Genomic DNA, 24,930 nt, shown 5'->3' with positions numbered 1-24,930 from the left:
ATAATCTTGATTCTTTTTCTTCTCTGCCGTTCACCAAGGGGCCGTCAACACATGATCTATTTCTGCCCCCCCCCCCCCCACCACCTCCCCTTCTCGCCCTAAACCCCGCTGCGCTGCACTACCCGTCATGCGACTAGCAACGAGTCTAAATTGGGCTAGCAGTTCGTGACGTTGTGTGACGTAGTTGCAAGACGCCATTTTGCAAAGTACACGGCGTCCGTCAGTTTCTTTCAGAGCACGTTTTTTTTCTTCTGAAAGGTCTACGAATGATGAGAGCCGGTCCTGGTTGAATTAAGCGATTTGGTTTAGGCTAGTGAACTCAACCAGACGTCGAGGTCATCCAAAAACCATGGCTGAATCGGATAAAGGTGAGATTTTATGTGCAAATAACTCGATAGGAGGTCAACATTATTTTGCCGTGGCCATACTCCGCTAGTCAATGAGTTTTGTTGATAATGCAGTGTGTTTACGATGCCAAGGTCCTGTATTTCCGACAGTTACATTTTTCATAGCGCTGTGATGTGTGAAAGATTTCCGTATACTGCCGCCACTTTTCAACTCGTTTTTACACAAATTGAAGATAATATTTTGAGTTAATTAGATACCGACGATTGTTGAAAAAGTAAAGTGGTGGATGGTGGCACTGGCAATCTGATCCCATTCTGACCTGACTAGCTGAGTCGTTAGTCAGAAATCATTTGAGTTGGCATGATTAGATAACTTTCCGTATGGCGCCACCACTTTTTCACTCATTTTTACAAAAAGGGATATATCAATCAGGTAAATTAGATACTATATTATTTTATTTCGAATGAAAAAGTGGTGGCGCCATACGGAAACCTTTCCGCAGGATTTTTTTATGGATACAGGAATTGCTCCCCTTTTCACTTTTTGATCTAACGAGCATGGCATGGTGGAGGTACAATGTTGTTTCTTATATTGTTTTTAATAAGCTACCTGGTTCTTCTATGCTAGCCCCACAGTCACACACAGGGACAGGTGGGCAAGTTCAATTTTGTAATCGTTGGTTTTGGACATTTGTAGTGTAGTGGTAAAGTGGTCGCACTAAATACCGACAACTCACGACCCCTCACGACAACTCACGACAACAATTTTTAAATGCACTTTAACAGAACATTTGAACATAATTCAACTGTTAAATATGTGCACAAAAGTCGTTAGTTGCGATAACGTAACCCTCCTGCTGACGGCGGAGCCGGAGGGTTACGAGTCATACACAATCTGTGCAGGGATTTGCAGATTTGCTAAATTTTTACCCCTTTCGAAAATCATGACACAAGCTCTATTATGGACACAACCTTAATCCAACATCTAATGAATAACATTTAAAACACCATTGAGAAATATTTTGAAAAAAAGGACAAAAACTTACCAGATCCCGGAGCGAAACAGTCACAAATTTCCCAGGTTCTATTTTGAACCTGTTTTGTGACTTCCCGATGTTCATTGCTGTTGGACTAAACCATTCTGTAAAAGGGGTGTTATAAGGCAGCACGGCAGTGCGTGTGCGCTGTTCGTTTACTATGCCCGCTGTTCACTCACTTAGCGCACTGCAGCACCCCTTGTAACACCCCTTTTACAGAATGGTTTAGTCAAACTCTGCTGCGGCTTGGTCGGCAGGTCGTCAATTCAATTGGCTAGTACCTGCGGTTGGGTTCAGCGCTTGGGTTCAGCGCTTGGTAACCAGTGCCAGGTTCAAAAATAGAACCTGGGAAATTTGTGACAGTTTCGCTCCCGGGATCTGGTAAGCTTTTGTCCTTTTTTCCATATATTTTCTCAATTGTGTTTTTGAATGTTATTCATTACACATTGAGGATTAAGTTCGTGTTCATAGAATTTGTGTCATGATTTTTGAAAGTGGTAACAAATGAGCAAATCTGTTGACTAAAATATTTCGCCCTGCATCGATTGCGAATGACTCGTAACCCTCCGGCTATGCCGCAACTAAAGAGTCATATGCATCTAAATCATTTACAAACTGTTGAAAAAATTGTATTTTTAACTGTAAAAAGGTGTAAAAGGTGTTTTTTACCCCGAATTTAGTAACAAACGGAAATATTCGCCGTGTTGTCTTTCGACATACATGTACTATGTGTGCTTTGTAATAGGGTCATTCCGTGTCAAATCACCAAATGGGTTACACTCTACACCTAGAACTACATGTATTTCAGTTTCGTCTGCTATCGTCTCCCGTAACCTCATATGATACATGTAGGTTTATATCCCTCACGACAATACCGATTATTCTGGTTCATTGAATTTTGGTAAATGCAAATCTTTTTCTCATTTTTTTCTTGCCAAAACTAGGCTCTATCATGTCTATGTGTCCTTTGAACTCTCATTGGCCATGTGGGCGACAGAAAATCAACTCCGCAATCTCAAAAATTGTTTAAAATGGTATACATGCAGTGTTCTCCATAGACTTTTTTATTAGGAGGGCGGCATGACGTAATCAAAATGGCGCCCATTTTGATATGACGTCAGCGGACGTGAAAGCAACAAATGCTTGAGAAAACCATTTTCTTAAAATGTATTACGACGGCGCTACCTGTATTGATAGGCATCCATTTCGGTTGGAACAACCTATTTTAAAAACTAAATCAAAACTACAATTTGTTATACATTTTGCTTTGTGCGCCGCGCCAATAAATAACTTCAAAGGGATGATCGGCATGGCGCATGTCGGAATTTAGAAAGCGGGTGATCAGACCATGATCGGACGGTCTTCGTGTGCAATTTTCAAAACGGAAAAAAAATAATAAAAACCCACATTTTTTGACGATCTTATCCCCAAATTATGGCCCTAAATAATACTTTTTCCATCCATAACCATTTCCATGAATTAGTGATTAGCGGTTCCGTCGTTAAGAACTTCGTTTGTAATAAAAAAATCGAGATTCAATGATCAATGAACTTTGCCCCGCATCGCGTACGCCCTCAATGGGCGAAACTTGGCATGTTTGAACATGCTTCGAGGCTGTACATTGTACCATTCTGTACATGCGTGCGGCACTGTGTGGTAATTCTTTCTCTGTTTGTGAACGTGCGTGTTGTGTTGGAGTATATCAACGGCCAATCACAGCGTGTGGACTGTTCATGCCCTATGCATGCAGCGGGTATTCCCATCGTTGATGGTGTGCGTGGTGTGTGTGCATGGTTGGTTGATGCTTACATGTATGTACTCGGCATATAAATACGAACCATGTGGCCGTGTGTACATCGTGTTTTAACATTTACGATCGCGTTTGTGATACTATAATTTTGAAGTCGGCTCTGGCTTGTCAGGTACTCGTTTGATCTTATTAAATGCAGTCTAAAAATAGTCTCTTTATACTTTTTTGGGCAGGGCGGCCAATAATTTCAGCAGGGCGGCCAATTCTTTGGCAGGGCGGCCTAAATTTTAGGAGGGCGGCCCGCCCTCACAATTTATGTGTGTGGAGAACACTGACATGTATTCTTACCGCAATTCAGTCCCCAACTAGGCCCTACTCCGTTTTACTGGGTCGCATTAAATACCGACAACTCTCGACCCCTCACGACCCCTCACAAACTAAATCCACTCATTATTTGTTTTATATAACTGACACATAAATCCTTGTCATTTGATGTATTTTAAAAGTATAACATATTGAAAAATCACACAACTTACTGACAACCAAAAATCATACAGTGCCGCGTGGTGGCAACAATGCACAAATCGGATCACAACCTTTTGCACAGGTGCTCCTTTGTTTTAGCAGCGGCACGGCGGCGCTGTAATGCTCAAAAACGTTGGAACAAGGATGATCCCAACTGTTGAATGGGAAATACTATTCTCCATGGGCGAATAGGTCTTTTTGATCGTCGGTGCGGATGGGAGTAATAGTGAATGTCACGTGAAGTAAGTTCTACCAATCAAATGACAAGGATCTGTATGTCAGTTATACATGTATAATCATTTTTTTGTTCTTCTGTACTAAAACTAACAAATTCAAAAATTCACAACCGCCGAACTGTTACAAAACTGCCATGGATGTGGCATCAAAATTCGCTTTGCATTCACATTCGCAGGAAGAGGAAAATTACTGTGCCCCTGCAAGACCTGCTGCTGTTTTTGTTTTTTTTGTCTAACTGTGCTGTCTCTATTTATGAAGTTTTCTTCAACAATTTGTTTCCTATTTTGCCAGCAGAGGATGTTGTGGATGTCCTGACGGATTTGATCTCCCCAGGGGATGATGAGTTTGCTGAGGAGATGGATACCTCTCCTGCAGAGAAGAAACCAGGTAAGCATTAGTGGGGCCGGAAACTTTGTTTCGAAAGTTAGCGGAAGCTTTTGCAAGGGCCCTAAGCCCTTAGACAGGACCCAATTTCATAGAGCTGCCTCAAAGATTTGGGTACTTTAATTAAAATGTACACAAATTTACATTAAACTACAGGGTTTGAAGACAATGATAGTTGGCAGCTTCCCTTCAAATATTACTGACTGAGGTTGTGTCGTTTTTGAGAAATGAGTAAAACAAGACACAAAATAATTTTCGTCTCAGGAAGAAGAAAATTATTTTAGCATTTAAAACCCCATTTTCCAGTTATGATATTATACCATAACCATAGCATAACTGGTTAATACGATTTTACATGCTAACACTGAGACGAAAATTATTGGTTTTACTCATTTCTCAAAAACTACAGCACCTCAGTAAGTAAAATTTCAAGGGAATCTTTCTACTATCATAATCTTCAAACTGTGTAGGTTTAATGCATATCTGTGGACATTGTGTTTTGTGTGAGGAAAAAGTAGATACATGTAGACCCTTTAAAAGATTTGGGTACTTTTTGTTACACAATGTCCATAGATTTACATTAAACTTGCACCGTTTGAAGTTAATGATAGTACAAAGCGTACCTTAACGTATTAGTTGCCGAGGTGCTGTAGTTTTGAGAAATGAGTAAAGCAATGTCATGAAAATACGTTTTTACATGCTAAAATAATTTTTACTAATCATGTTACCGTCATGCTTACAGCTACATGTATGTACACCGTTAAAGCATTTGTATCTGTCGTTTGAAGAAGCTCTTACAAAAACTCTGAATTCAATGATTTTTGCCAATTCCTTTTCTTCACTTGTTTCTTCTCAAGCATCCTTCTCTTCCCTTTAGAAAATATAAGTAACTAAATTGAAACATTTCATTTACAGTTAAGAAAGCTACACCGCCAGCGACAAAGAAAACGACCCCCAAGACAAAGCCCACCAGCGCCAAGTCAACACGAACATCGACAAAGGCAACGAAACAAGCGACCAAAACAACCCCTAAGACATCCAATAAGAAATCCACCACAGTAAAACCAGATGCTGGCGCGTCAGAAGAACAAGATGCGACTTCGTCTCCCAAGACAAAGTCGACCCCTACCTCTAGCAACACCAAGAAAATAGTAAAGAAAACAACAACGGGGGAGACGGCGTCCGCCAAGAACACCAATAAGACGACGGTTAAGAAGGAGCCTTCAAGCGAGAAGAAGGGAGGAAGCGCTAAGACACCAACTAGGAAGCCAGCTGCGCCAGTCAAGAAAGAAGCTGAAGATAAGACGAGCAAGTCCAAAGAAGCGACTTCAACTGATCAGGGTGATGGAGAGGAGAAGACACAAGAAGAGATGCAGCCGGTCATCTCGCCGCCTCCAGCTAAGAAAGCCAAGTTGAAGACATCCAGTAAGAGCGGCGCCACATCAAAGAAGAGGGTGAAGCCATCTCCAAAAGAGGTACAGTGTAGAATAAGTAGTTGAATATAAGATAAGACATGTCTCCTAAATTCTGAAAACTAAGTTTGAATAAATAGCAAGACAAGTTCTCAAAGAACAAATCTTCAAAGCAACTTTAGTAGCTTGAAAGGTGTTACTGCATACTGAGTAAACTGATACCTCACCATGCAATGCCTAAAGACCCATGAACATGTTCTTCAGGTAACAACTTTCATTACATGTATCTCATCTAACTTTGTGTGTGTTAAGTTTACTTCATTTCTGAATAGAATTGGAAAACAAATATCTGACACAAAGTCAATATTTAAATTGATTTGTTTCTGGTCAAGATTTTACACAGTGTGGTAATGTTATTGAATTGAAAAACAAAAGACCACTGGACTTGTCTGGTCATAGGTTTACAGGCGCTAGGCCTGGGCGAATAATTTGAATATCCGGTTAATGCGAATAGGTTTTCCTATCCGTAAAAACCTCGAATGCCTTTTTTTTTTCTTAACCGGATATCCGAAATGGGCGGGAACACCTATTTATAAACCGGATAGTCCTGTAATTACAACCTAGTAACCGGATATTCTTTAATATCCGAATATCCGCGGACGTCGGGCGACAACTGATAGGAATGTTTAGTCTGAATCATTAAGAAACTTCTATTAAGACAGCATAAAACAGCATAAATTAAGTGTTTAACTATTCTCACCTGCGTGAAGAGTTAAAACAATGACATTTCTGACGTAATTTGTTCAAAGATTACAAAAGTTTTCCTTCACACGTATAGAGTCAATGACAATCAAAAGAATTAGCAAATCCGGTTATTTATATGAATGAACTGAGTGACACTGTCTAAAACTAATATCAATTTATTATTATTATTTTCTTTTCAATAGAGCCCTCTAGCGGCAAAAAAAAACTGTTCGAATATCCGGTTAATTTCGGATAGTTGGCCAGCGGTAACAGGATACCAAAATTTCACTATTAGCCCAGCACTAATTAGCGCTGGCTTCAGGGCTGCAATCCAGTGTAAATTTTGAGCCGTGACCAATGGTTTTGCAGGATTCAGGAGGGCATCTAGTCGAATAAACTATGAATTAGAGTTAAGGCCGTGTCACACTGCAGCGAAAACGATAATGATCACTACACAAAGAGAGTGCATTGTATTGGTTGCATGATGAGCGTGTGCGTATTCTGCCAATAGATTGTTTTCGCTGCAGTGTGACTCGGCCTTTAAAGTAGCAACAGTACAAAGCTAAGTGAATATTTCTTTGTACCACTTTACAGACGGAGACCAGTCAAAACGAAAAGGAGGATACTGCTGCAGGTAAGAAGTTTTCTACGGAAGTGATTTTTTGACAAATTAGGCAATGGCTAAATTGCTTAAATTTATCACATCTCACCGAAAGCATAACAAAATCTGTGCTACAAAGACAAAAGTTGAATGAATCTAACGTTTTAAAGTCACCTGGAAGTGGTATTTTTTTTAAATAAAACTTTTGTCACTAAAATATGTGTTTTTATGAGAGGAATGTGAATAAAAAGTTAACTAAGGTTTAAAAAAATTAGTTTTGATTGTATTTACAAATTTAAGAGTAGGACCCGACCTGAGAGGGCGCTGTTCGTGACGTAATTCAAGGCGCGATATTTGAAGAGAAAATTTGTAGTCAGGCCCCCGTACATTACGTCTGGGAACATGGCACATCAAAACAAATTTAGACACGATTTTACACACATACAATGTACGTACATTGAAACTTGAACATGTTGAACGCCTAGTGGTTTTTACAAAAGCTATTGCTGCTATTTTTATTTAACTATGCGACTTTTTAGTGACCAAATGGGTTGTAAGATGTGGGTCTGCCTACGTATTATTATAGAAATACGGCCACGGAGCAGACTGCACGCACGCACTTTGGCTGCTGTATAATGTGCGGACGGTCACATATTAGGACCTGCACGCACGGTGAATCCCATGCTGTACCAACACAAAATCGTATCACTTGGCAAAAGCTAAAAACATACCCTCAAAGTTCAAACTTACCCGAATTTTTTCACGGTTAGCAAATGCTCCTCTGGGTTCGTCACGTCTTTCAGATACCTCTTCGACTTCCCACTGGCTGGAAAAATTGTTGGGACGGCGTCGTGTTTAAGAATGGCTCTTCTCTTCATGTCAAAATGAGTGGTGTATCCCGGATTCGAAGCACGACGGCTCGAAGTGTTCGCTGCATAGCGCTGAAAAAGACGTCGGACCGGACCACTTTGCTCTAGTTAATCTGAATTTCGCAGCCCACAACTGCCTATACTTGGGATCTGCAGGAAACAGATGAAGACTGACCCCATCTTTAGTTGTTTTGCTGCATCCAGCAGCAATACACCTGGTCGGCATTGCCGGAAAAATGCCAGAAAAAAAACCTTTTTCGCAGCGTACAAACTCACGTCTTAGAATTACATGTACTTTTGCACGTGTGTTTATCTACGCATCGAGGGGGGTCTATGTTTGATCGAGGCAAAGTCTTCCTTTTCCTACGTCACAAAAGGGGTAGGCGGAGTCAACCCCCGCAAGCACTTAATTAATTGTTTTAACATATAAATCGTGACAAACAATTACTCAAAAAATTGTTTTATTGTTAATAAACATACACTCTTATGTTTAAAAGAAAAAAAATCCTATTTCCAGGTGCCTTTAATATTTCTGTTTTGTTATAGAAGAGACGGGCACAGAGCAGGCGGAGGATGAACACACCGACGAGGCAGCTCCAAGCATCCCTGGACTGGGTTTAGAGGAGGAGAGCAAGAAGGAGGAGCCAAAGGAAGGAGAGGAGGCTAGGACTGAGGCCATGTTGGCCCAAGACCTAGAAGGGTTTGATACTCGTAGTGAAGCTAGCAGCACCGATGACAGTGATTCAAGCCTGTCGGACGTCAGTGGTGGGCACTCAGGTAAAGTACAGTCGAGTTTTATAACATTAAAGACACTGGACTCCTTTGGTAATTGTTAAGGACCAGTCTTCTCACTCAGTGCATCTCAACATACATGTATGCACAAAATAACAAACCTGTGAAAATTTGAACTCAATTGGTCTTTGGAGTTGCGAGATGATACTGAAAGAAAAAATACCCTTGTCACACAAAGTTGTGTGCTTTCAGATGCTTGATTTCGAGACCTCAAATTCTAAATCTGAGGTCTCGAAATCAATTTTGTTGAAAACTACTTTTTTTTCTCAAAAACATTGTCACTTCAGAGAGAGCCGTTTCCCTGCAGCCGATTTCACGAAACTCTAGGATGAATCCTAACTCGAGGTTGGGACGAGTAACCCGTCCTAACTTGGGATGGGTTCAATGCTTCCTATGTATTTGTATACGGGACTCAACTCGTCCTTAGTCCTTGGATTAATCCTAAGTTAGGAAGAGTTTGGTGAAATCGACGGCTGTGCACTTATCCAAAAAAAAGAGAAGGGGTTCGTCCCGGACTTTCTGGTTTGATTGGCAGCATGTTGCGCCACATCACCTTTTAAACCATTTCATGGTGCTATGTAAAGCCTAGATCTTATAATTCAATACATATTCCACATACCTTGCAAGAAAATACTGTATGTTAAAGCGCGTTGAGCGTAACTGAGTGACAGATATGCACACTATATAAGAATCCACCGTTATTAATGAGCATACTTGTTTTTCTCAACAGGAACAGAGAAACCTCGCCGGCGTAGAGGGCGTAAGCGTTCCATCTCACCTATCGTCTACGAAAGATCTGGCAAGAAGGCCAGTGGATCTGAAACAGGTAGGCAACATTGTTGTTGATTATTTTCTGGTCTGCGTTCTTCTTCTTTATGATCATTATTAGTTTGTTTCTTTTCCATGCTGTGTTCTTTTTACATCTTGAAACATTTATTATAAGATCTATTACCTTTGTTTTCTCACAATCTATCTTTTGCATCATTTATTCTCCTTCTATTTGTACTCTGTCATGTTTGTGTGTATTACTTTGTATCAGTATTGCACATGAGCGTGTATTTATAGATTGTGTATGTAGAACTGCATTTCAATTGAATGGAAACCTTGTTTTCTGTGTACAGAAACTTCTGTACTAAAGTGTACTTCGTCCGTGTGCTTGAAATATGTTGTGGCCTTAGAACTGCATATCAACTGAATGAAAACTGTATAAATAATCTGTACAGAATCTTCTGTATTACTGTGTGTTTCGTACAATGTGCTTGTATTTAATAGTTGTTTCTGTATAGAATTGCATTTTAATTGAATGAAAACGTTACCATTTTCTGTGTACAGGAACTTCTGTATTGCTGTGTATTTGTACATGTGCTTGTATTTATAATATTTTGTCTGGAACTGCATTTCATGAAGATCTTATAATATTCTGTCTACTGAAACTTCTGTATTATTGTTTACTTTGTACATGTGTTTTGTTTTGTTTATACATGTAGAACTGCATTTTAATTGAATGAAAACCTTATTCTATTCGTCTGTATTCGTTTTTTTCTTCTTCTTTTTTCTTTTTGCAAGTTGCCAGACACACAAGGCCTGTAGGCCACTTCAAGGTGTGGGCTACAATTTTTCAAAAAACCTTATGATATTCTGTGTACAGAAAATGTTGTATTATTACTGTGTATTTTGTACATGTGCTTGTATTGTATTTACAGATTTATAGGTTGTGCCTGTAGAACTGCATTTTAGTTTTAAAAAAAGAAAACTTAAAATGTTCTGTGTACAAAAACCTTCAAATCGGCTTGAATCTTCAAGTATGATTTTGCATGTTTAACTTACATCGACTTCTAAATATAACATTTAATTATAAATGGTGTTAATTTGTTGTGGGTCTTTTGTTTCAGAAGAGGAGGAAAAAGAGGAGCCAGTGGAGGCAACGAGCAGAACTCGTAAAGGTATCTTCTGCAAAATTTATTTGCTTTCATTGCAACATCCACACCTGTGAAAATTTGAACTCAACTGGTCGTCAAATTTGCGAGGGAATGGTGGAAGAAACAAACATTGTGTGCTTTTAGATGCTTGAATTTCAGACCTCAGCTGAGGTCTCAAACTCGATTCAAATATTTCAGTGAAAATTACTTCTTTCTCAAAAACTGTGTTACCTCAGAGGGAGCCGTTTCTCACAATGTTTTATACTATCAACAGCTCTCCATTTCTCATTACCAAGTAAGTTTGTATGCTAACCATTGTTTGGAGTAATTACCAATAGTGTCCAGTGCCTTCAACTCATCAACGCTGACTGTCTCTGTCTCGGTATTCCATTCTTACCAGCAGACCCAACCTCCAAGCTCAAGTACCTGTTCAGAGACGCTCGTTATTTTGTCATCAAGAGCAACAACCATGAGAACGTGGCTTTGGCCAAAGCTAGGGTGAGTCCAGACATGAGATTGGGTTTTATAAAAATGTAAACTACATGTACATCTGTGGTTTTCTCAATTGATTATTCTTGTTTCCTCTTAAAGGATTTGTTACTTTTTCAAAATCTCCACAGATTTACAGTAAACTTACAGGGTTTGAAGATAATAATAGTGAAAAGCTTCCCTTCATTTCTCAAAAACTTACATGCAGGTTCTGTAGTTTTTGAGAAATGGCTAAAAACAAGTCACAAAATAATTTTTGTCTCATGTGAGAAGAAAATTATTTTAGCATGTAAAATCCCCTTAACCAGTTTTGAAACATAGCATAACTGGTTTAATACGATTTTACATGCTAAAACTGAGACAAAATCTTTTAGTTTTGCTCATTTCTCAAAAACCCCAAGCACCTCAGTAAGTAAATTTTCAAGGGAAGCTTTCTACTATCATAATCTTCAAACTGTGTAAGTTTAACGTAAATCTGTGGACATTTTGTTTTGTGTTGGGAAATAGTAAAGAACCTTTAAACAAGATTGTAATTAAATGTATGATTTCTCCAAACACAGGGTTTTGGGCTGAGTACCATACAGTACAGTATGCCAATTTGTAGGGGCTACCAATGACATGTACATTGTTAGCACTGTGACCTGTTTTACAAAATAAATTGATTGCTTTGAGACACCTTTGGGTGTTATAAAGTGCAATTTTACAGGGACTGCGTAATTTATTTATAATTTGTAATTGTTATAATTTGAAGGAACATAACAGAATTGGTTTTGCTTACAAAACAGTTGCTGGCAGTGTAAGCACTTTATGTAATCCACCACCTGTAGAAGTTTGAGATCGATCGGCCATCTGGGTAACGAGAGAAAAGTGAAAAACTGATTACAAATTTTGCATTGCATCGATGCCAAAATAAAAATAAATAAAAGGCTCACTGAGCGATAAACTCAAAACGTGAAGTTAGTTTATTTATTTTTCACCAAATATGACATTTCAGACAGATATATTTGAAGGGATGTTTTCTACTATCAACGTCATTAGACCGTGTATGTTTTATGTAAATCTGTGATGTTCACGATTTTTGTTTCTTACCAATTTTGTACTGTTCCTTTAAATAATATTGTGCGTAATTTTTATACTTTTTAATTTTTTTTTATTTTATATACAGTCAGTTTAGTGCAAGTGTACAATATCTGTAAAATTATTGCTTAGAACATAGACAATGGAACAAATTTGCAAACAGGAAAGTATTTGTCAAATCATCAGTCATTTTCAAATTATCTTTCTGTTTTAGGGAGTGTGGTCAACTCTACCCAACAATGAGCAGATGTTGAATCAAGCGTTCAGGGAGGCTCGGAACGTCCTCCTGGTGTTCTCCGTCAAAGAAAGCGGAAAGTTTCAAGGTGAGATCAGGGCCAATTATATTTCAACTGCATTAGCAGAGAGTATTCTCACGCAATATTAGCCTTGCTCAAGGAAGTCGCATTATTCACTCTGAAAAGACGCCGCTAAAAACCCACCCGTATACACTGTGCTTACTGTGTATTCATACCTCACCACCCAACCGTATACACCGTCACATCGCTCAATGCACACTGTTCGACTACTGTGCACAAGTTATCCGCACTCATACCACTAACCCGCATTCGGAGGCCGTCAGGCCGACAGCCTTGTCGGGTCTGTAACTTCCGTGTTTAATGTGTTGCATAAAAAGAATTTCCAATATTGGAAAAAATTGGGGGGGGGGGGGCTCTCGGATACGCTAGTATGCAGCTCATGAATATGTATATCTTTCGTCAGACCTATCAGACAACACAGGATGTGAGGCAAATAAATTATTCTTTTTGACCTCCAATCACGCACTTCCCTTATCGCGACCTTTGGACCCTATCATGCTCGCTGAGCGTCCATGGTAGTGGTGTGATGTAAACATATCTCGTCTCATCTTTCGCGGGCATTATGGTAATGAGTTGAATGTGGGAACTCTCCGCTTATTATATGTGGCTTCAACACAGACCCTACAAGGCTGATGGCCGATGCATGCGAACAGTGTAAGGGGCGTCATGCGGAGCGGTGACCCACATACGCACAGTGTATACGGGTGGGTTTTTATACAGTTTACAATTTTCGGTTGTAAGCAAAATTGTTTTGATTGATTGATAAAATTATTACTTATTATCTACGTGTATGTAGGGTTTGCACGGATGAGGTCCGAGTCTAGACGAGACGGTCCAACCATCAACTGGGTCTTACCCAATGGCATGAATCGCTCGGTACTCGGCGGAGTCTTCAAGATTGATTGGATTACAAGGTCAGTAAGATGAGTATTTATTGAACTTCGACCTCTTCTACTCTGGAATGATTTTAAAACTTTAATTCATAAAACGAGGGGGGTATGTAACCATGATTGTGGCTGCATGTTTATTCATGGGTCTGTCTTTGAAATTGATCAGACAAATGTTGGATTAAGTAGTTTTTGAAACTTTGCACTATGGAAGTATATACATGTAAATGAGGTTTGCGGTATGACCATGTAAATATCTCTTGAGCAGTGTTGGTTCTGAAATATGAATCACCTGTTCTTTTCAGAAAAAGAAATAATAACTTGGTGTTACCACAAACCTCTCTCAGTTAAATGTTGGATTGTAAATTGTGACATTTTTTAATATCCATTCCTCTTTTGTTTCTCTGTCCAACTAAAGGCAAGAGCTGACTTTTGGCAAGACTGGTCACCTCTTTAACCAATGGAACGATAACAAGCCAGTCAAGATTGGACGTGATGGCCAGGTAGGTAATTTCCCCAGCCCCTCCATTAAACAGCTCCCCTTTACGTAGTAGCTTTAAGAGCCAATTTCATTGGTACAGTTGGCGGGAGTTCATTTTAGGCCTCTGCTGTAGGGGAGAAATGCAGATTTTAAGAAGTGGGCAACTCCAGTTCCATGAAATTTGTTCATTAAAGGGGCAGAGCAATTTTCCTCTGGTTAGGGCATTTCTATGGAGAAAATGGAAGCAAAACAACAGGGCTCTGCTGCATTTGCCGGTGGTTCCAAGGGTTGACTCAAGGTAACTCCTGGTTGAACCCAGGAAAACCATGAAAAACCTTTTAAAAATAAACCAAAGGTTTAAAGCCAGTGGACACTTTCGGTAAACATTGTTGTCCAAGGCCCCTACTTTGTGTATCACAACTTATATATAAAATAACAAACTTGTGAAAATTTAGGCTCAATCGGTCATCGGAGTCGGGAGAAAATAACAGGAAAACCCACCCTTGTTTACTATAAATCCGTAATTCTCGCTTTCGAGAATTGATAATTGTTTTAATGTTTTCTCAAAAAGTAAAGCATTTCATGGAATAATTTTTCAAGAGAAGTATTTTACCATTGTCTTCTGTAAACCCTGTAAGTTATTTGTAAATCTGTTAACATTTTTGTTTGTTTCTGTTCCGAAAGTGTATAATGGCTTTAACTTTGCATTTCTCCCTTTACAATACAAACAAAAACGTTAAGAGTTGGGCTTGTTCTTCGTTTTAAATTTGCGCACAGTTTTTATTAATTTTAGATCGTGTTTATCTCTGCCATCACGATGAGCTTAAATTTTCTGAGTTTTATATTGATTTCTGAAATAAGTTATCAAATAAATCATCTTGATATTAAATAAAACACTTGTTTCAACTTCAAGAAGTAAGACATGTTTTTATTCTTTTACTTCAACAGGAAGTAGAGACACGATGCGGAGAGGCCCTCTGTCGACTTTTCCCGCAGGACGAGCACATCGATGTCGTGGAAATCCTAAGAGACGCCCGACGTCGCCGGCGCGAGATGGCCACCAAGAGAAACCGCGAACCCTTGAGGTTAGGACTCCAGCCTAACGGCCTTAAACTTGGACAATCAATCACTAGACCCACACCCTTGAGGGGACTCTGTGGCCCCCTGCTGGACCTGCACCTAATGGACATGCCCCTATATGGACTTCTTTATCAGACTCTTAAATCATGGCCAGGGGGGCCACACTCCCCTCATCCTGGGTGAAAACATTTGTTTATGTTATGTGTACAAGAACTGTCTGTAAGAACGAGACCGGGATGATACGGTAAGACTCGTTATTTGTGGATGGATGAGGCTTGTCTCCAGAGGGCGGTATAGCTGAATAGAAGGACGATCTTTTAGGGTATATCTCTTAGGTTTGGACGTCTCGTCGCTGGCTATTGAGAATAGCCTTGTCATTGGGTAGAGATGTTTGCGGGCATCTCTCTAGACAACTCGAGATTATGGGAGTGTTTTGTCATCTCCAATTCTTTACTCATCTGCAAGGAATATCCTTAGTCTAGACCAGAACATTTTGCAACTGAAAAACAACCTCAGATTCCAAATTATATATTTTGTGCTCACCTATGATGTAACAAATCCGTGAGGAGTTCCCATACACTTTCCATGCATTTCTAGGGCACCAAGGCAATGACAAGGAGGCATCGAGGCAATTGCCTCCGTTGCCTCTGTGAAGTATCAGGCTTTGTTCAACAGTTGTAAATTGAACAAAAATGAACACGAAAAATGTCTTAATCTGTGCAGAGAAAAGTTTGAAAGTGACCCGGCAGGGCTCGAATTTGGGGAAAAAATCCACAAGACCGCAGGGCTTGTTGCTCAGAATTTTTACTGGACCGGAAGATGTTTTACAAGACCAAAATTTTATTAGGAAAAAAAAAGTTAACACGATAGAACAGCAGGCCTTTTTCATCCCTTAGGAGGCTTTTTTTTTGCTGTGAAACCCAATCAATAAAGTTCCATATACCTACTTCACGTCATTCTCGCCTCCTCAAAAAAAAAAATCCGATTTGACAGGCAAATCACCAACAAAACACTGCAACGTGCAGCATTCATAAAAAGATCGTCATAAAAAGATTGACCAAAAATTTGACAGCAGTAGTCAGAAGCTCATCACTGTTGGTAGCCATACTTAGCAAGACGTTTGGCAACAAGACCTTACTTTTAATCCATGCAACACAGGGATGTGTGGTATTGCAACCAGACCTTCTGAATGCAAATTCAACACTCCTTTGTAAGGTATCAGACTTTACACATGGTCAGTGGTAAACAAACATCGCTGTACTAAGGTGTGCCGCCGCGCCGGGTACCAACACATCACTCCCTCGTCCCCGCTCGCTCACTCCCCAGGTGCATAAACATAAATGGTTTGAGACTAGATGTACAAGGTGTGGGCATGAGTAAACTGAATGGAAAACTTGTATGCAGCCTAATGCAAGTGAAAAAAGGACAGATTGACGTTCCGCAGGCGTGCTCAGAACACTGATTTGACGACAAGTAAAACAAAAACTTTTATTTTAAATGAGATTGAAATACATTTTTTAATGAAAGATAATATAATTATTTCATATAATTATTTGTAATCGTAACTGTATTAGTATGCATAAAAAAAAAACCACAAGACCACCGGACTTGTTCGGCATAAAGTTTACTGGACCGAAGCTAAAATCACTGGCCTCAGGCCTGCGGTCCAGCGTGAAATTCGAGCCCTGCCCGGACGCACATCCGCTTTTTTTTATATATTGATTATGCTCTGGTGGAAATTGTTCAGAAAACTACTTGGCCATTTAAAAAAAAAAAATGCTACATTGATGTTTTAGACAAACCATTAGCAGTGTTGTAGCTGGACCAATTTTAGTGGTGGTCTCTAAATCCAATTTAGTCCACCAAGGACGAGCGGTTCCACAACGTTTATTAGTACTTAGATATGGGGCCATCATTGCTGGAATGCAGCCTGGGGGAAATCTTTGCTGGGCAGCACACAGTGTATTTTGCTTAGAGTGCTGGGCAAAACTTGTTAGTTCAGGGCAGGCCCGCACTGCATTGCCCACAGTGGCTTCAACAAGTTTAAATTCTTATACATGTAACTATTGAATCTAACACGATTTGTTTTTCACTAATCCATCCAGCTAATGTTTCTTACCCAACTCTCTTACTTAGCACAAGGGGCTGGGGACCCTACAAGGCTCTCCTCCGTCAGTCGCCCTTCGGCTGAGAAATCAGCCCCTGAGCTCATTGTGAATGTGATGATGAACTTACAGGATTCAAAAATCCTAAATGACGGACTTTTCAATGCCATGTTTCCTCCTCCACTCTCCAAAAAAATGAAAAAAATAAAGTAGAAATAGCAGGACAATCTCAAGGACTCGACGCAAATAAAGTAAATCCTCGCAATTCTCAACCTCCATTGATAAAGGGGGAACGATGCTGTAGCATTGTATCGATGGATCTATGTATACGGCCATGGAGAACTCTATGGAAATGTGTTATTATTTTGTTGGATAACCCCCCGTCTTGATGATGTGTAGGGTCAGCTCTTCCGTTTGACATCATTTTTTTAGTTCGCCTGCAGAAATGCACTGAAGAACCGAGTCGTCCGATCAGAAACGATCTTGGACATTTTTTAGGGATTTTTTTTCAGCCCCTGTATCGGTTCGTTGATGACGAAAGTGTTAGACGGAGAGATATAGGAGGTTTAAATGGAAGGACTTTGCCCACTGTGTACGTAGTTCATGCTTGCCACTGAGTTTGTAGTTGATGTCAGTCCCACAATCCCGCTGTTTGACAGCCCGTAGGCTGTAGGTCACAACGGGGGAAATAAAACTGTCATATAATTTGCATGCCTTGTTGTAGTCTGACCTTGCAATCACGGGGTCACCGCCCAATCAGCACACGAAGACAGAGTGCGAGTGCGACACGTGCACAAGGACCAACCAATCACGATGGACGATTTTGTTGTACGTGATACGAGCAAGCACCACTCGACCTTGGGGGACGAAACGACCACTTGTCTGTGGACCTTTTTGTCACTGTGGACCATTTAGCTTGAAATTGTGAGGATTTTTCACGCTTAGGAAAAGAAAAAAATGAACTAAATGAAAATGGAACATTGTCTTATTGAAATGCTGAACTTTGTTGGACTATGTACGAAGCAAGGACATAAAAATCACACCATGCAGAGTGTAATTAGCAGAGTGTCTGGTATGTTGTGTGTGTACAGCTGAACTGCTGATACACATTATTTGCCTGTATACATCGTAGACCCTTTATTTTATTTTTAACGCAGCGATTATGCCGTGCAAACAACCTTGGAACCTTTGAGACATTCAAACAAAATTCGCATAAAAATTATGTGCAACTTATTTGGCAATTGGCAAGCATTGTACCGTTTTGGCCCGTTGTATTTGAGCCCCTTTTCCTGCAAAATTGGGTATGCAAATTTATGCAAAATTTTGATACTGTATTGTGCGTTACAGCCTTTCAGATGTCTGCAAAAATATTTTAGAGATATTTAAAAAAAAAAAAAAAAAAACCGAAGAATCAAGATAAATTGATGTTGGTATTTGTTCTCAGTTTTGGTGGCCTTCTAGAAGTGCAGGCTACATATGAACGATCCAGCGTTCTGCCAGTGTTTTTACCTCTATTGATAGTAGTGTTCTGTTTCTGTAACTTCCTTGACACGATAGAAATTTATCATGCTGTCTTGTGCCCTGGATTTTATAATAGTGATTCTTAGTACACCAAAAAGGGGATCAGACCATTTGACATTCAAAACTTAAATGGGTTATTCCTGTTGGTTCAGTTTTAGTCCTTTCGTCACAAGCATGCATATCTGCTGCATGCCCAAGGTTTTTGAGTTAGATTTGAATAAAGTCTTTTATGATGACTTGCTTAGTCACAAGTTACCAATTACATTAAAGGCAGTGGACACTATTGATAATTACTCAAGACAATTATCATGAAACCTCTCTTGATTACAAGTAATGGGGAGAGGTTGATAGTATAAACCATTGCGAGAAACGGCTTCCTCAGAAGTGCAATAGTTTTCGAGAAAGAAGTATATTTTCCATGAATTTGATTTCGAGACCTCAAGTTTTGAATTTGAGGTCGAAAAATAGCATCAGAAAGCACACAACTTTGTGTGACAAGGGTGTTTTTTTTCTTTCATTATTATCTCGCAACCTTGACGACCGATTGAGCTCAACTTTTCACAGGTTTGTTATTTTATGCATATGTTGAGATACATCAACTGTGAAGACTAGTCTTTGACAATTACCAATAGTGTCCACTGTCTTTAAATTCCTTAGACTATAGGGACAGTTACTCTCAAATGGTTCGGGGCGAGCTTATGTAAAGCAAGCTCCAGATAGCAAACCCTGGTACCATTGAGCCAGACACATTCATTCAGAATTTAAGCGGTATATTGTGATCAAGCACGTCATTGTACCAGACAGTTTTAAAATCTAACATGCAAATGGCTAATTTGATAGCTTTGAAAGTGTTTATGGCTAGATTGCTGAACGCCTCTGATCTGTAATGGTATCCCTGCCACCAACAACCAACGGGTAAATAGCTCGTTTTGGACTCGTCCGTGCAGTTGTTTGAATGCACAGAGAATCCAGATGGCTACACCATGATAGATTTCTATTGCAAGTGTGTATTTAATCCCATTTAATCCCATTTTGCTTGATAAGTGTTTTTTTGTTGTTGAATTGTTTGTTTTTAAACAGCAGCCGGAGGAGGAGAGAGGGTTTTATGGACAGTAGGCAAAGTAGGAGTAGACCGATGCCAAGAGATCGTAAGTTACTCCATAGATTCAATTTTGACTATCGTACACTTTGATTTGCCAGCCCACAACACTTTTCTTGAAGGGAAGGTATACAATTGCTATCACTCTTAAAAGTAAATGCACTAAACGCTTACATTTATAGCAGTTCAAAGCATTTTGAGAACCCTATTGCTTTGAAGTTATCATGGTTATGTGGTTGTGGGAAAAAAAATACTCCCACCTGAAATTTGAATCTGAAAAGCGTTACTTGCGGTAACGTCTCTCAGAATGTGTTTTCTTGCAAGGTTATAATCGCTCCAGTTTTTCGGCAGTATTTGAAATATGCGACCGCCTTACCTTTTCAAAAGAAATTTTTACTTGTAAGCTTTATGGTATAGACTTATCTACATTTAAACAGAATTAAATTGTTTGTTTTTTTTGGTTTTTTTTTTCTACAGCGTACTACATGGAAAGAAAGCGACCAAGGTAAACAGTTTTTGTTGTTAGCTCGTTTATCAGACTCAATCAAATTATGCTGTTGGATTTTGATGGTTTGAGTTCAATGTGTCAACAAAATTGTAAGACTGCAGTTTTAAAGTGCACTAGACTGCACAATCTACAATGTTTTCATTGAGTTCTCTTTAAGTTTAAATGTCCATTTTTTTTTTACACAGGCAACACTATTCGGACGTACCGAGAGATGTTGTGATGAACGGGGTAAGATGACTGAAGAATTATATTTTATAGTTTATGCATTAATTGTTGATATTTAAAAGCGCATAGCTATTAGACACCTTTTTGATATTGTACAGCGCTCAATGACTGGGTTGATGTTGGGCACTACGTATTGAAATCCTGCTTATTATATTTTTATTATTTCTAAAGATGATATGCATATTTTTGTTGTTACTTATGTGACTTCTTTCTAATCTCACTGAATTTATTGTTGTACATGTATCTTGTTTTTATGAATGTTCAGACTTTGACAGTGGTGGCTTTTCATGAATGTGATCTCCGTTGGCCCTGGTTCGAATCCCACTCGGGATCACAGCCTTGTGGCCATATGTCCCCACCTGATTGTGTGCATTTATTTCTTGATTTGTCGACCATTGCATTTAGCACTCTTATGGTCCAGTAATCCATCCTTTCATACTAAACATCTTTTGTCCTCACCTCTTTACTCCTATTGGTTCATAGCCACCAATTGTTTCTGAAATAGAAGCTTTGATTGGCTATAATTTTCCTGCTTCTTTCTGGATCCTTCCCTTAATTCCCTTTCCCCCTCTTTTTCTATATGGATATGTATTTGTTTGTACTTTTTTTATGCCTCTGAAGAAGGCCCGGTTTGGATCGAAAGCTAAGGCCATCTACCCAACTCATTATTTTATATGTTCCCTTTTGTATATTGTACATGTAATGTCTAGTAAGAAGGCCTAGTAATAGCTCGTCATTTCACAAGTTTTTCATTTTTTTCCCCGTTTTCTTATTGTTGTCGTTCTGATATTGCTTAAAGACTTGCTTTGCTTCTAAAGGTATTAGGTGCTATACATTGTATAAAACAGTTGTTTTAATGTTTACCTGTACACATGTTTGTTTATTAATATAAATGTTGTCTTTAGGCCTTGTAGTTGAATATTTACTCTATTGATATTACATGTACCTGTAAAACCTTTTCTTATGAATATTTCCTCCATCTTTGTAAAGTATTTTGTTGCTTATTGCCATTATATCTCATAGGCCTACTGATAGTTTACATATACCTTTAAAGACAGTGGACACTATTGGTAATTGTCAAAGACTAGTCTTCACAGTTGGTGTATCTCAACATATACATAAAATAACAAACCTGTGAACATTTGAGCTCAATCGGTCGTCGAAGTTGCGAGATAATAATAAAAGAAAAAACACCCTTGTCACACGAAGTTGTGTGCATTTAGATGGTTGATTTCAAGACCTCAAGTTCTAAACTAATTCGTGGAAAATTACTTCTTTCTCAAAAACTACGTCACTTCAGAGGGAGCTGTTTCTCACAATGTTTTATACTATCAACCTCTCCCCATTACTCGTAATTACCAATAGTGTCCACTGCCTTTTATAGGCCTAAAGTATGTACGGATATCTTAACTGTTTATTTATTGAAAGTGTTTTACATGTATTTTGTTATGGTTATTTTCTTAGTTCATTTTAGAGTTGGTGAAACCACCCTCTACATGTAGAACTCGTTGTGTTAAAACAGCTGATTTTTAATCGTTGTTGATATTTTTTTTTTTCAACCAGTCCTACTCTGATTACATCAGAGAGTACAGTCGACAGGTTCCACCAATGCCCATGCAGCCATTTCATCATCAACCACCAGGGGTAAGTTCACTGGACACTATTGGTACAGTTTTGTAATTACTGAAAATAATTGTTAGCATAAAAGCCTAAATTTGGTAACGAGCGATGTAAAGCTGTTGGTAGTACATGTATACAACATTGTGAGAAATGGCTCCCTTTGAAGTAACATAGTTTTTGAGAAAGAGTTAGTTTCTCACTCAAAATTGGGCATCTGGAAAGCACACAAATTTGTGCAGCAAGTTTTTCTTTTAGAATTCTCCTGCAACTTCAAAGACCAATTGAGTCCAAATTTGCACAGAGTTGTTATTTTTTGCATATGTTGGGATACACCAAGTGAGAATAATCAAAGGTGTCCAGTGCCTATAATGTTCCGTTAACAAATTTGTCAGTTTGGCCGTCAAAACAGCGAATGAGATTAATGAAGTCCAATGTTTGGAAAATGAATTTCATGTAGATAACAGCTGGAGTTTGTAAAAATTCTAAAGATTTTTTAATTTTTATTTCTTTTTCAAACAGATGTACCCGGTGGATAACTTCCCACCGCACTACCCCCCTCCGCCTCATCATCGCATGCCTCCCCCAGGCCCCATGCAACACCCCCGAGGCAGCATGGGTGACTACCCCACGCCCCTGATGCAGCCCTCACGAAGCGGGCGGGGCGGCAGGGATAGGGACCGCAACCGGGAACGGGAGGAGATGAGGCTGCGGATGCGCGACAGGGAGCGCGAGAAGGAGAGGATGCGCGACCGAGAGCGTGACCGTGACAGGGTGCGAGATCGCGACAGGGACAGGGACCGCGATCGAGACAGGGATAGGGACAGAGCAAAGATGCGGGACAGGAGAATGGTAAGAGCAGTTAATACCATGCATATTATAACTTTCATTCTTTTCCCTTGCTCTATTCGAAACGATGAGACCAATAAAGAACTTACTCAGTGGCAGGAGGTTAATGACGAGAATTCCCCTCGATCCACTTGGATCGTTTCTCATATATGAAGTTCAACAAGCTATAAAAACAAGATGCAATGTTTGAACGATGGAAAGATTTACTGTCGATGATCTCTTATCGTTTGATCCTCCAGGGTGACATGCCACGCTCTCACGCTGCCGCTGTGGATGAATTTATCAGGAGAACCTCAAGCTCCAGCAGCCGTCCCAGTCACTCTAGCCGTAGCCGGAGTGGACGTCACTGACACCCTAGTCGTAGCCGGAGTGGGTTTACTGACACTCTAGCCATAGCCGGAGTGGACGACACTGACCGCTGCTTTACACAACAATAGACCATATTTACATGATGTAATATAAGTTGGGCGCCCTCATGTAGAGGTAAAAAAAGCGGCCGTTCATTGGCCAAACCTCTGCGCTGCACGTTCAAATCTATGCGTTTTTATTGTTCTGTCATCGTTTTACCTCTATGGATGACCTCAATGCAAGGTCTACAAATCCCATCTGCGATCATGCATAGCTCACATGATGACACTGTAATTATAATCGTTAAGAAATACTCCCCCTAACTAATGAGACATGTCCGCCCCATTTTTTATATATTTTTTTTATTTGGTTTTCAGGCGACTGAGTTTAACTTGTAAAGTGGCAAACCTTTTAGGAACAGAAAGATGTCAGATTGTAAAGAGGTAGTTGTAAAAGGGCTGTAGTGTCGGATGACGAGTTTCCCATTAGACCGTTATGTCTGAGCTATTTTGCCAGACCTGGGGCCAGTTTCATGACTCTTCTTGCCATATCCAAAGCGCTTATGGAGGCAGGGAATCTTGCGCTAACGTATTTCACGTTTTAGCAGGGTATTTTTTCTTGTGTGCGTGCGCAAGCCATGTTCCTAGGTATTCTTCGCCGACGCTTGCCCTGTGAGCAAAGAATTGTGATCATACACATACATGTAAGCGCAGAATTTTGGCTGTATGCAGTGCCATGAATATGGGCCCTGCTGTCTCTGACGACGTTATGTCTGATCCTTTGAGTCGGATAAAATTTATAAAATCAGGGTAGTAATCGCCTAATTCCATTTTCAGTTCCAGAGGCCAAATAATTTACTTGAGAGAAGTTCCAGATCCAGTTTGTTTTTTGTTAGTACTTTGTTTTGAGATTGTAGAATAGTGAATCATAGTGCCAGTAATAGTTTTATCTTTTTTATTATTTGTGAATTTTGTATCTTTTTTTTTAAATCAAGAGATACTGTCTCCAGGGGGATACCTTGAAAATCATGTTTTCTTGAGATGAAGTTTTTTCGTAAAAACATTTTGTGCAGTGCTGGCACACGAGATCTTGGTGTATGTAGCCTTACATCACAAGGCCGGATGGTCATTTTCGGGTGCAGGCTACAATAATAACTGATTTGGGTAGTCGACCAAGATACGTGTACATGCGTACCATCAGTACGGTACACGTACCGTACATGTGTACTTTCTAAGTTGTTTGAGCCACGCGTACGAGGTTGAAAGTAGAAAGACGCGACTGTACTCAAGACTTCGCTATACTGTTCTCGCTGTACAATGTAGTGTACATACAATGTATACGTCGTTCGTGTATGCACTGCGTGCAGTGTTGCCGATTCGTGCCGCACCGGGCTGGGGCACACTACGCCAACTGCCTTGAGTCACATGCTCAAGGGCACAAGTGTCACAACCGGGATTCAAACCCAAACTCTGCTGCTGCAACACTAGTGCTTTGGTCTGGTGAACTAGACGGCTCGGCCCGGGCACACCACGAATCTTTGTGCTTTGTGACTGTTCTTTTGTTTTTCAGAAACATTGACCACCATTTTGTATCTACATGTACATGTCGGCATTAGCCTGGGAAACACAAGATAGCCATAGTTTTATCAGTGATTTGGCTCATTGAGTACAATTTGTTATGAGTGATTAGTTTGGTGTAAATTTTGCAGTA

At 39.7% G+C, this 24,930-nt stretch overlaps 1 protein-coding gene across 5 annotated transcripts; it reads left to right on the top strand.

The window, feature by feature from the left end:
• The first annotated feature begins 207 nt into the window (after positions 1-207).
• LOC117297965 (YTH domain-containing protein 1-like) lies at positions 208-23,920 on the top strand. 5 transcript variants are annotated; one of them, XM_033781162.1, is made up of 18 exons: positions 208-368; positions 4,191-4,283; positions 5,196-5,755; positions 7,031-7,070; positions 8,453-8,683; positions 9,429-9,524; positions 10,591-10,641; positions 11,018-11,115; positions 12,398-12,506; positions 13,297-13,414; positions 13,806-13,890; positions 14,817-14,953; positions 19,655-19,722; positions 20,151-20,178; positions 20,367-20,409; positions 21,970-22,050; positions 22,546-22,875; positions 23,112-23,920. In XM_033781162.1, the coding sequence occupies exons 1-18, from the start codon at positions 350-352 to the stop codon at positions 23,220-23,222; spliced, it is 2,298 nt and encodes a 765-aa protein (XP_033637053.1). In that variant the 5' UTR covers positions 208-349; the 3' UTR covers positions 23,223-23,920. The 5 variants fall into 5 exon arrangements, with proteins under 5 accessions (XP_033637053.1, XP_033637057.1, XP_033637056.1 ...); XM_033781166.1 differs by having other exon boundaries at positions 4,188-4,283; positions 11,021-11,115; XM_033781165.1 differs by having other exon boundaries at positions 4,188-4,283; positions 19,658-19,722.
• Positions 23,921-24,930: the final 1,010 nt, after the last annotated feature.

The sequence above is a fragment of the Asterias rubens genome, chromosome 12, assembly GCF_902459465.1.
Source record: "Asterias rubens chromosome 12, eAstRub1.3, whole genome shotgun sequence".
Lineage (NCBI taxonomy): Eukaryota > Metazoa > Echinodermata > Asteroidea > Forcipulatida > Asteriidae > Asterias > Asterias rubens.
The sequence above is the reverse complement of the archived record's forward strand: the minus strand, read 5'-3'. Positions and strand labels throughout refer to the sequence as shown.

What these genes read in the sequence shown, in the direction of transcription:
- LOC117297965 (XM_033781161.1), top strand. An exon ending in AACGAGCAGAACTCGTAAAG is followed by an intron (nt 10,642 to 11,017) that starts GTATCTTCTGCA and finishes CATTCTTACCAG; the next exon opens with CAGACCCAACCTCCAAGCTC. An exon ending in GAGATGTTGTGATGAACGGG is followed by an intron (nt 20,410 to 21,969) that starts GTAAGATGACTG and finishes TTTTTCAACCAG; the next exon opens with TCCTACTCTGATTACATCAG.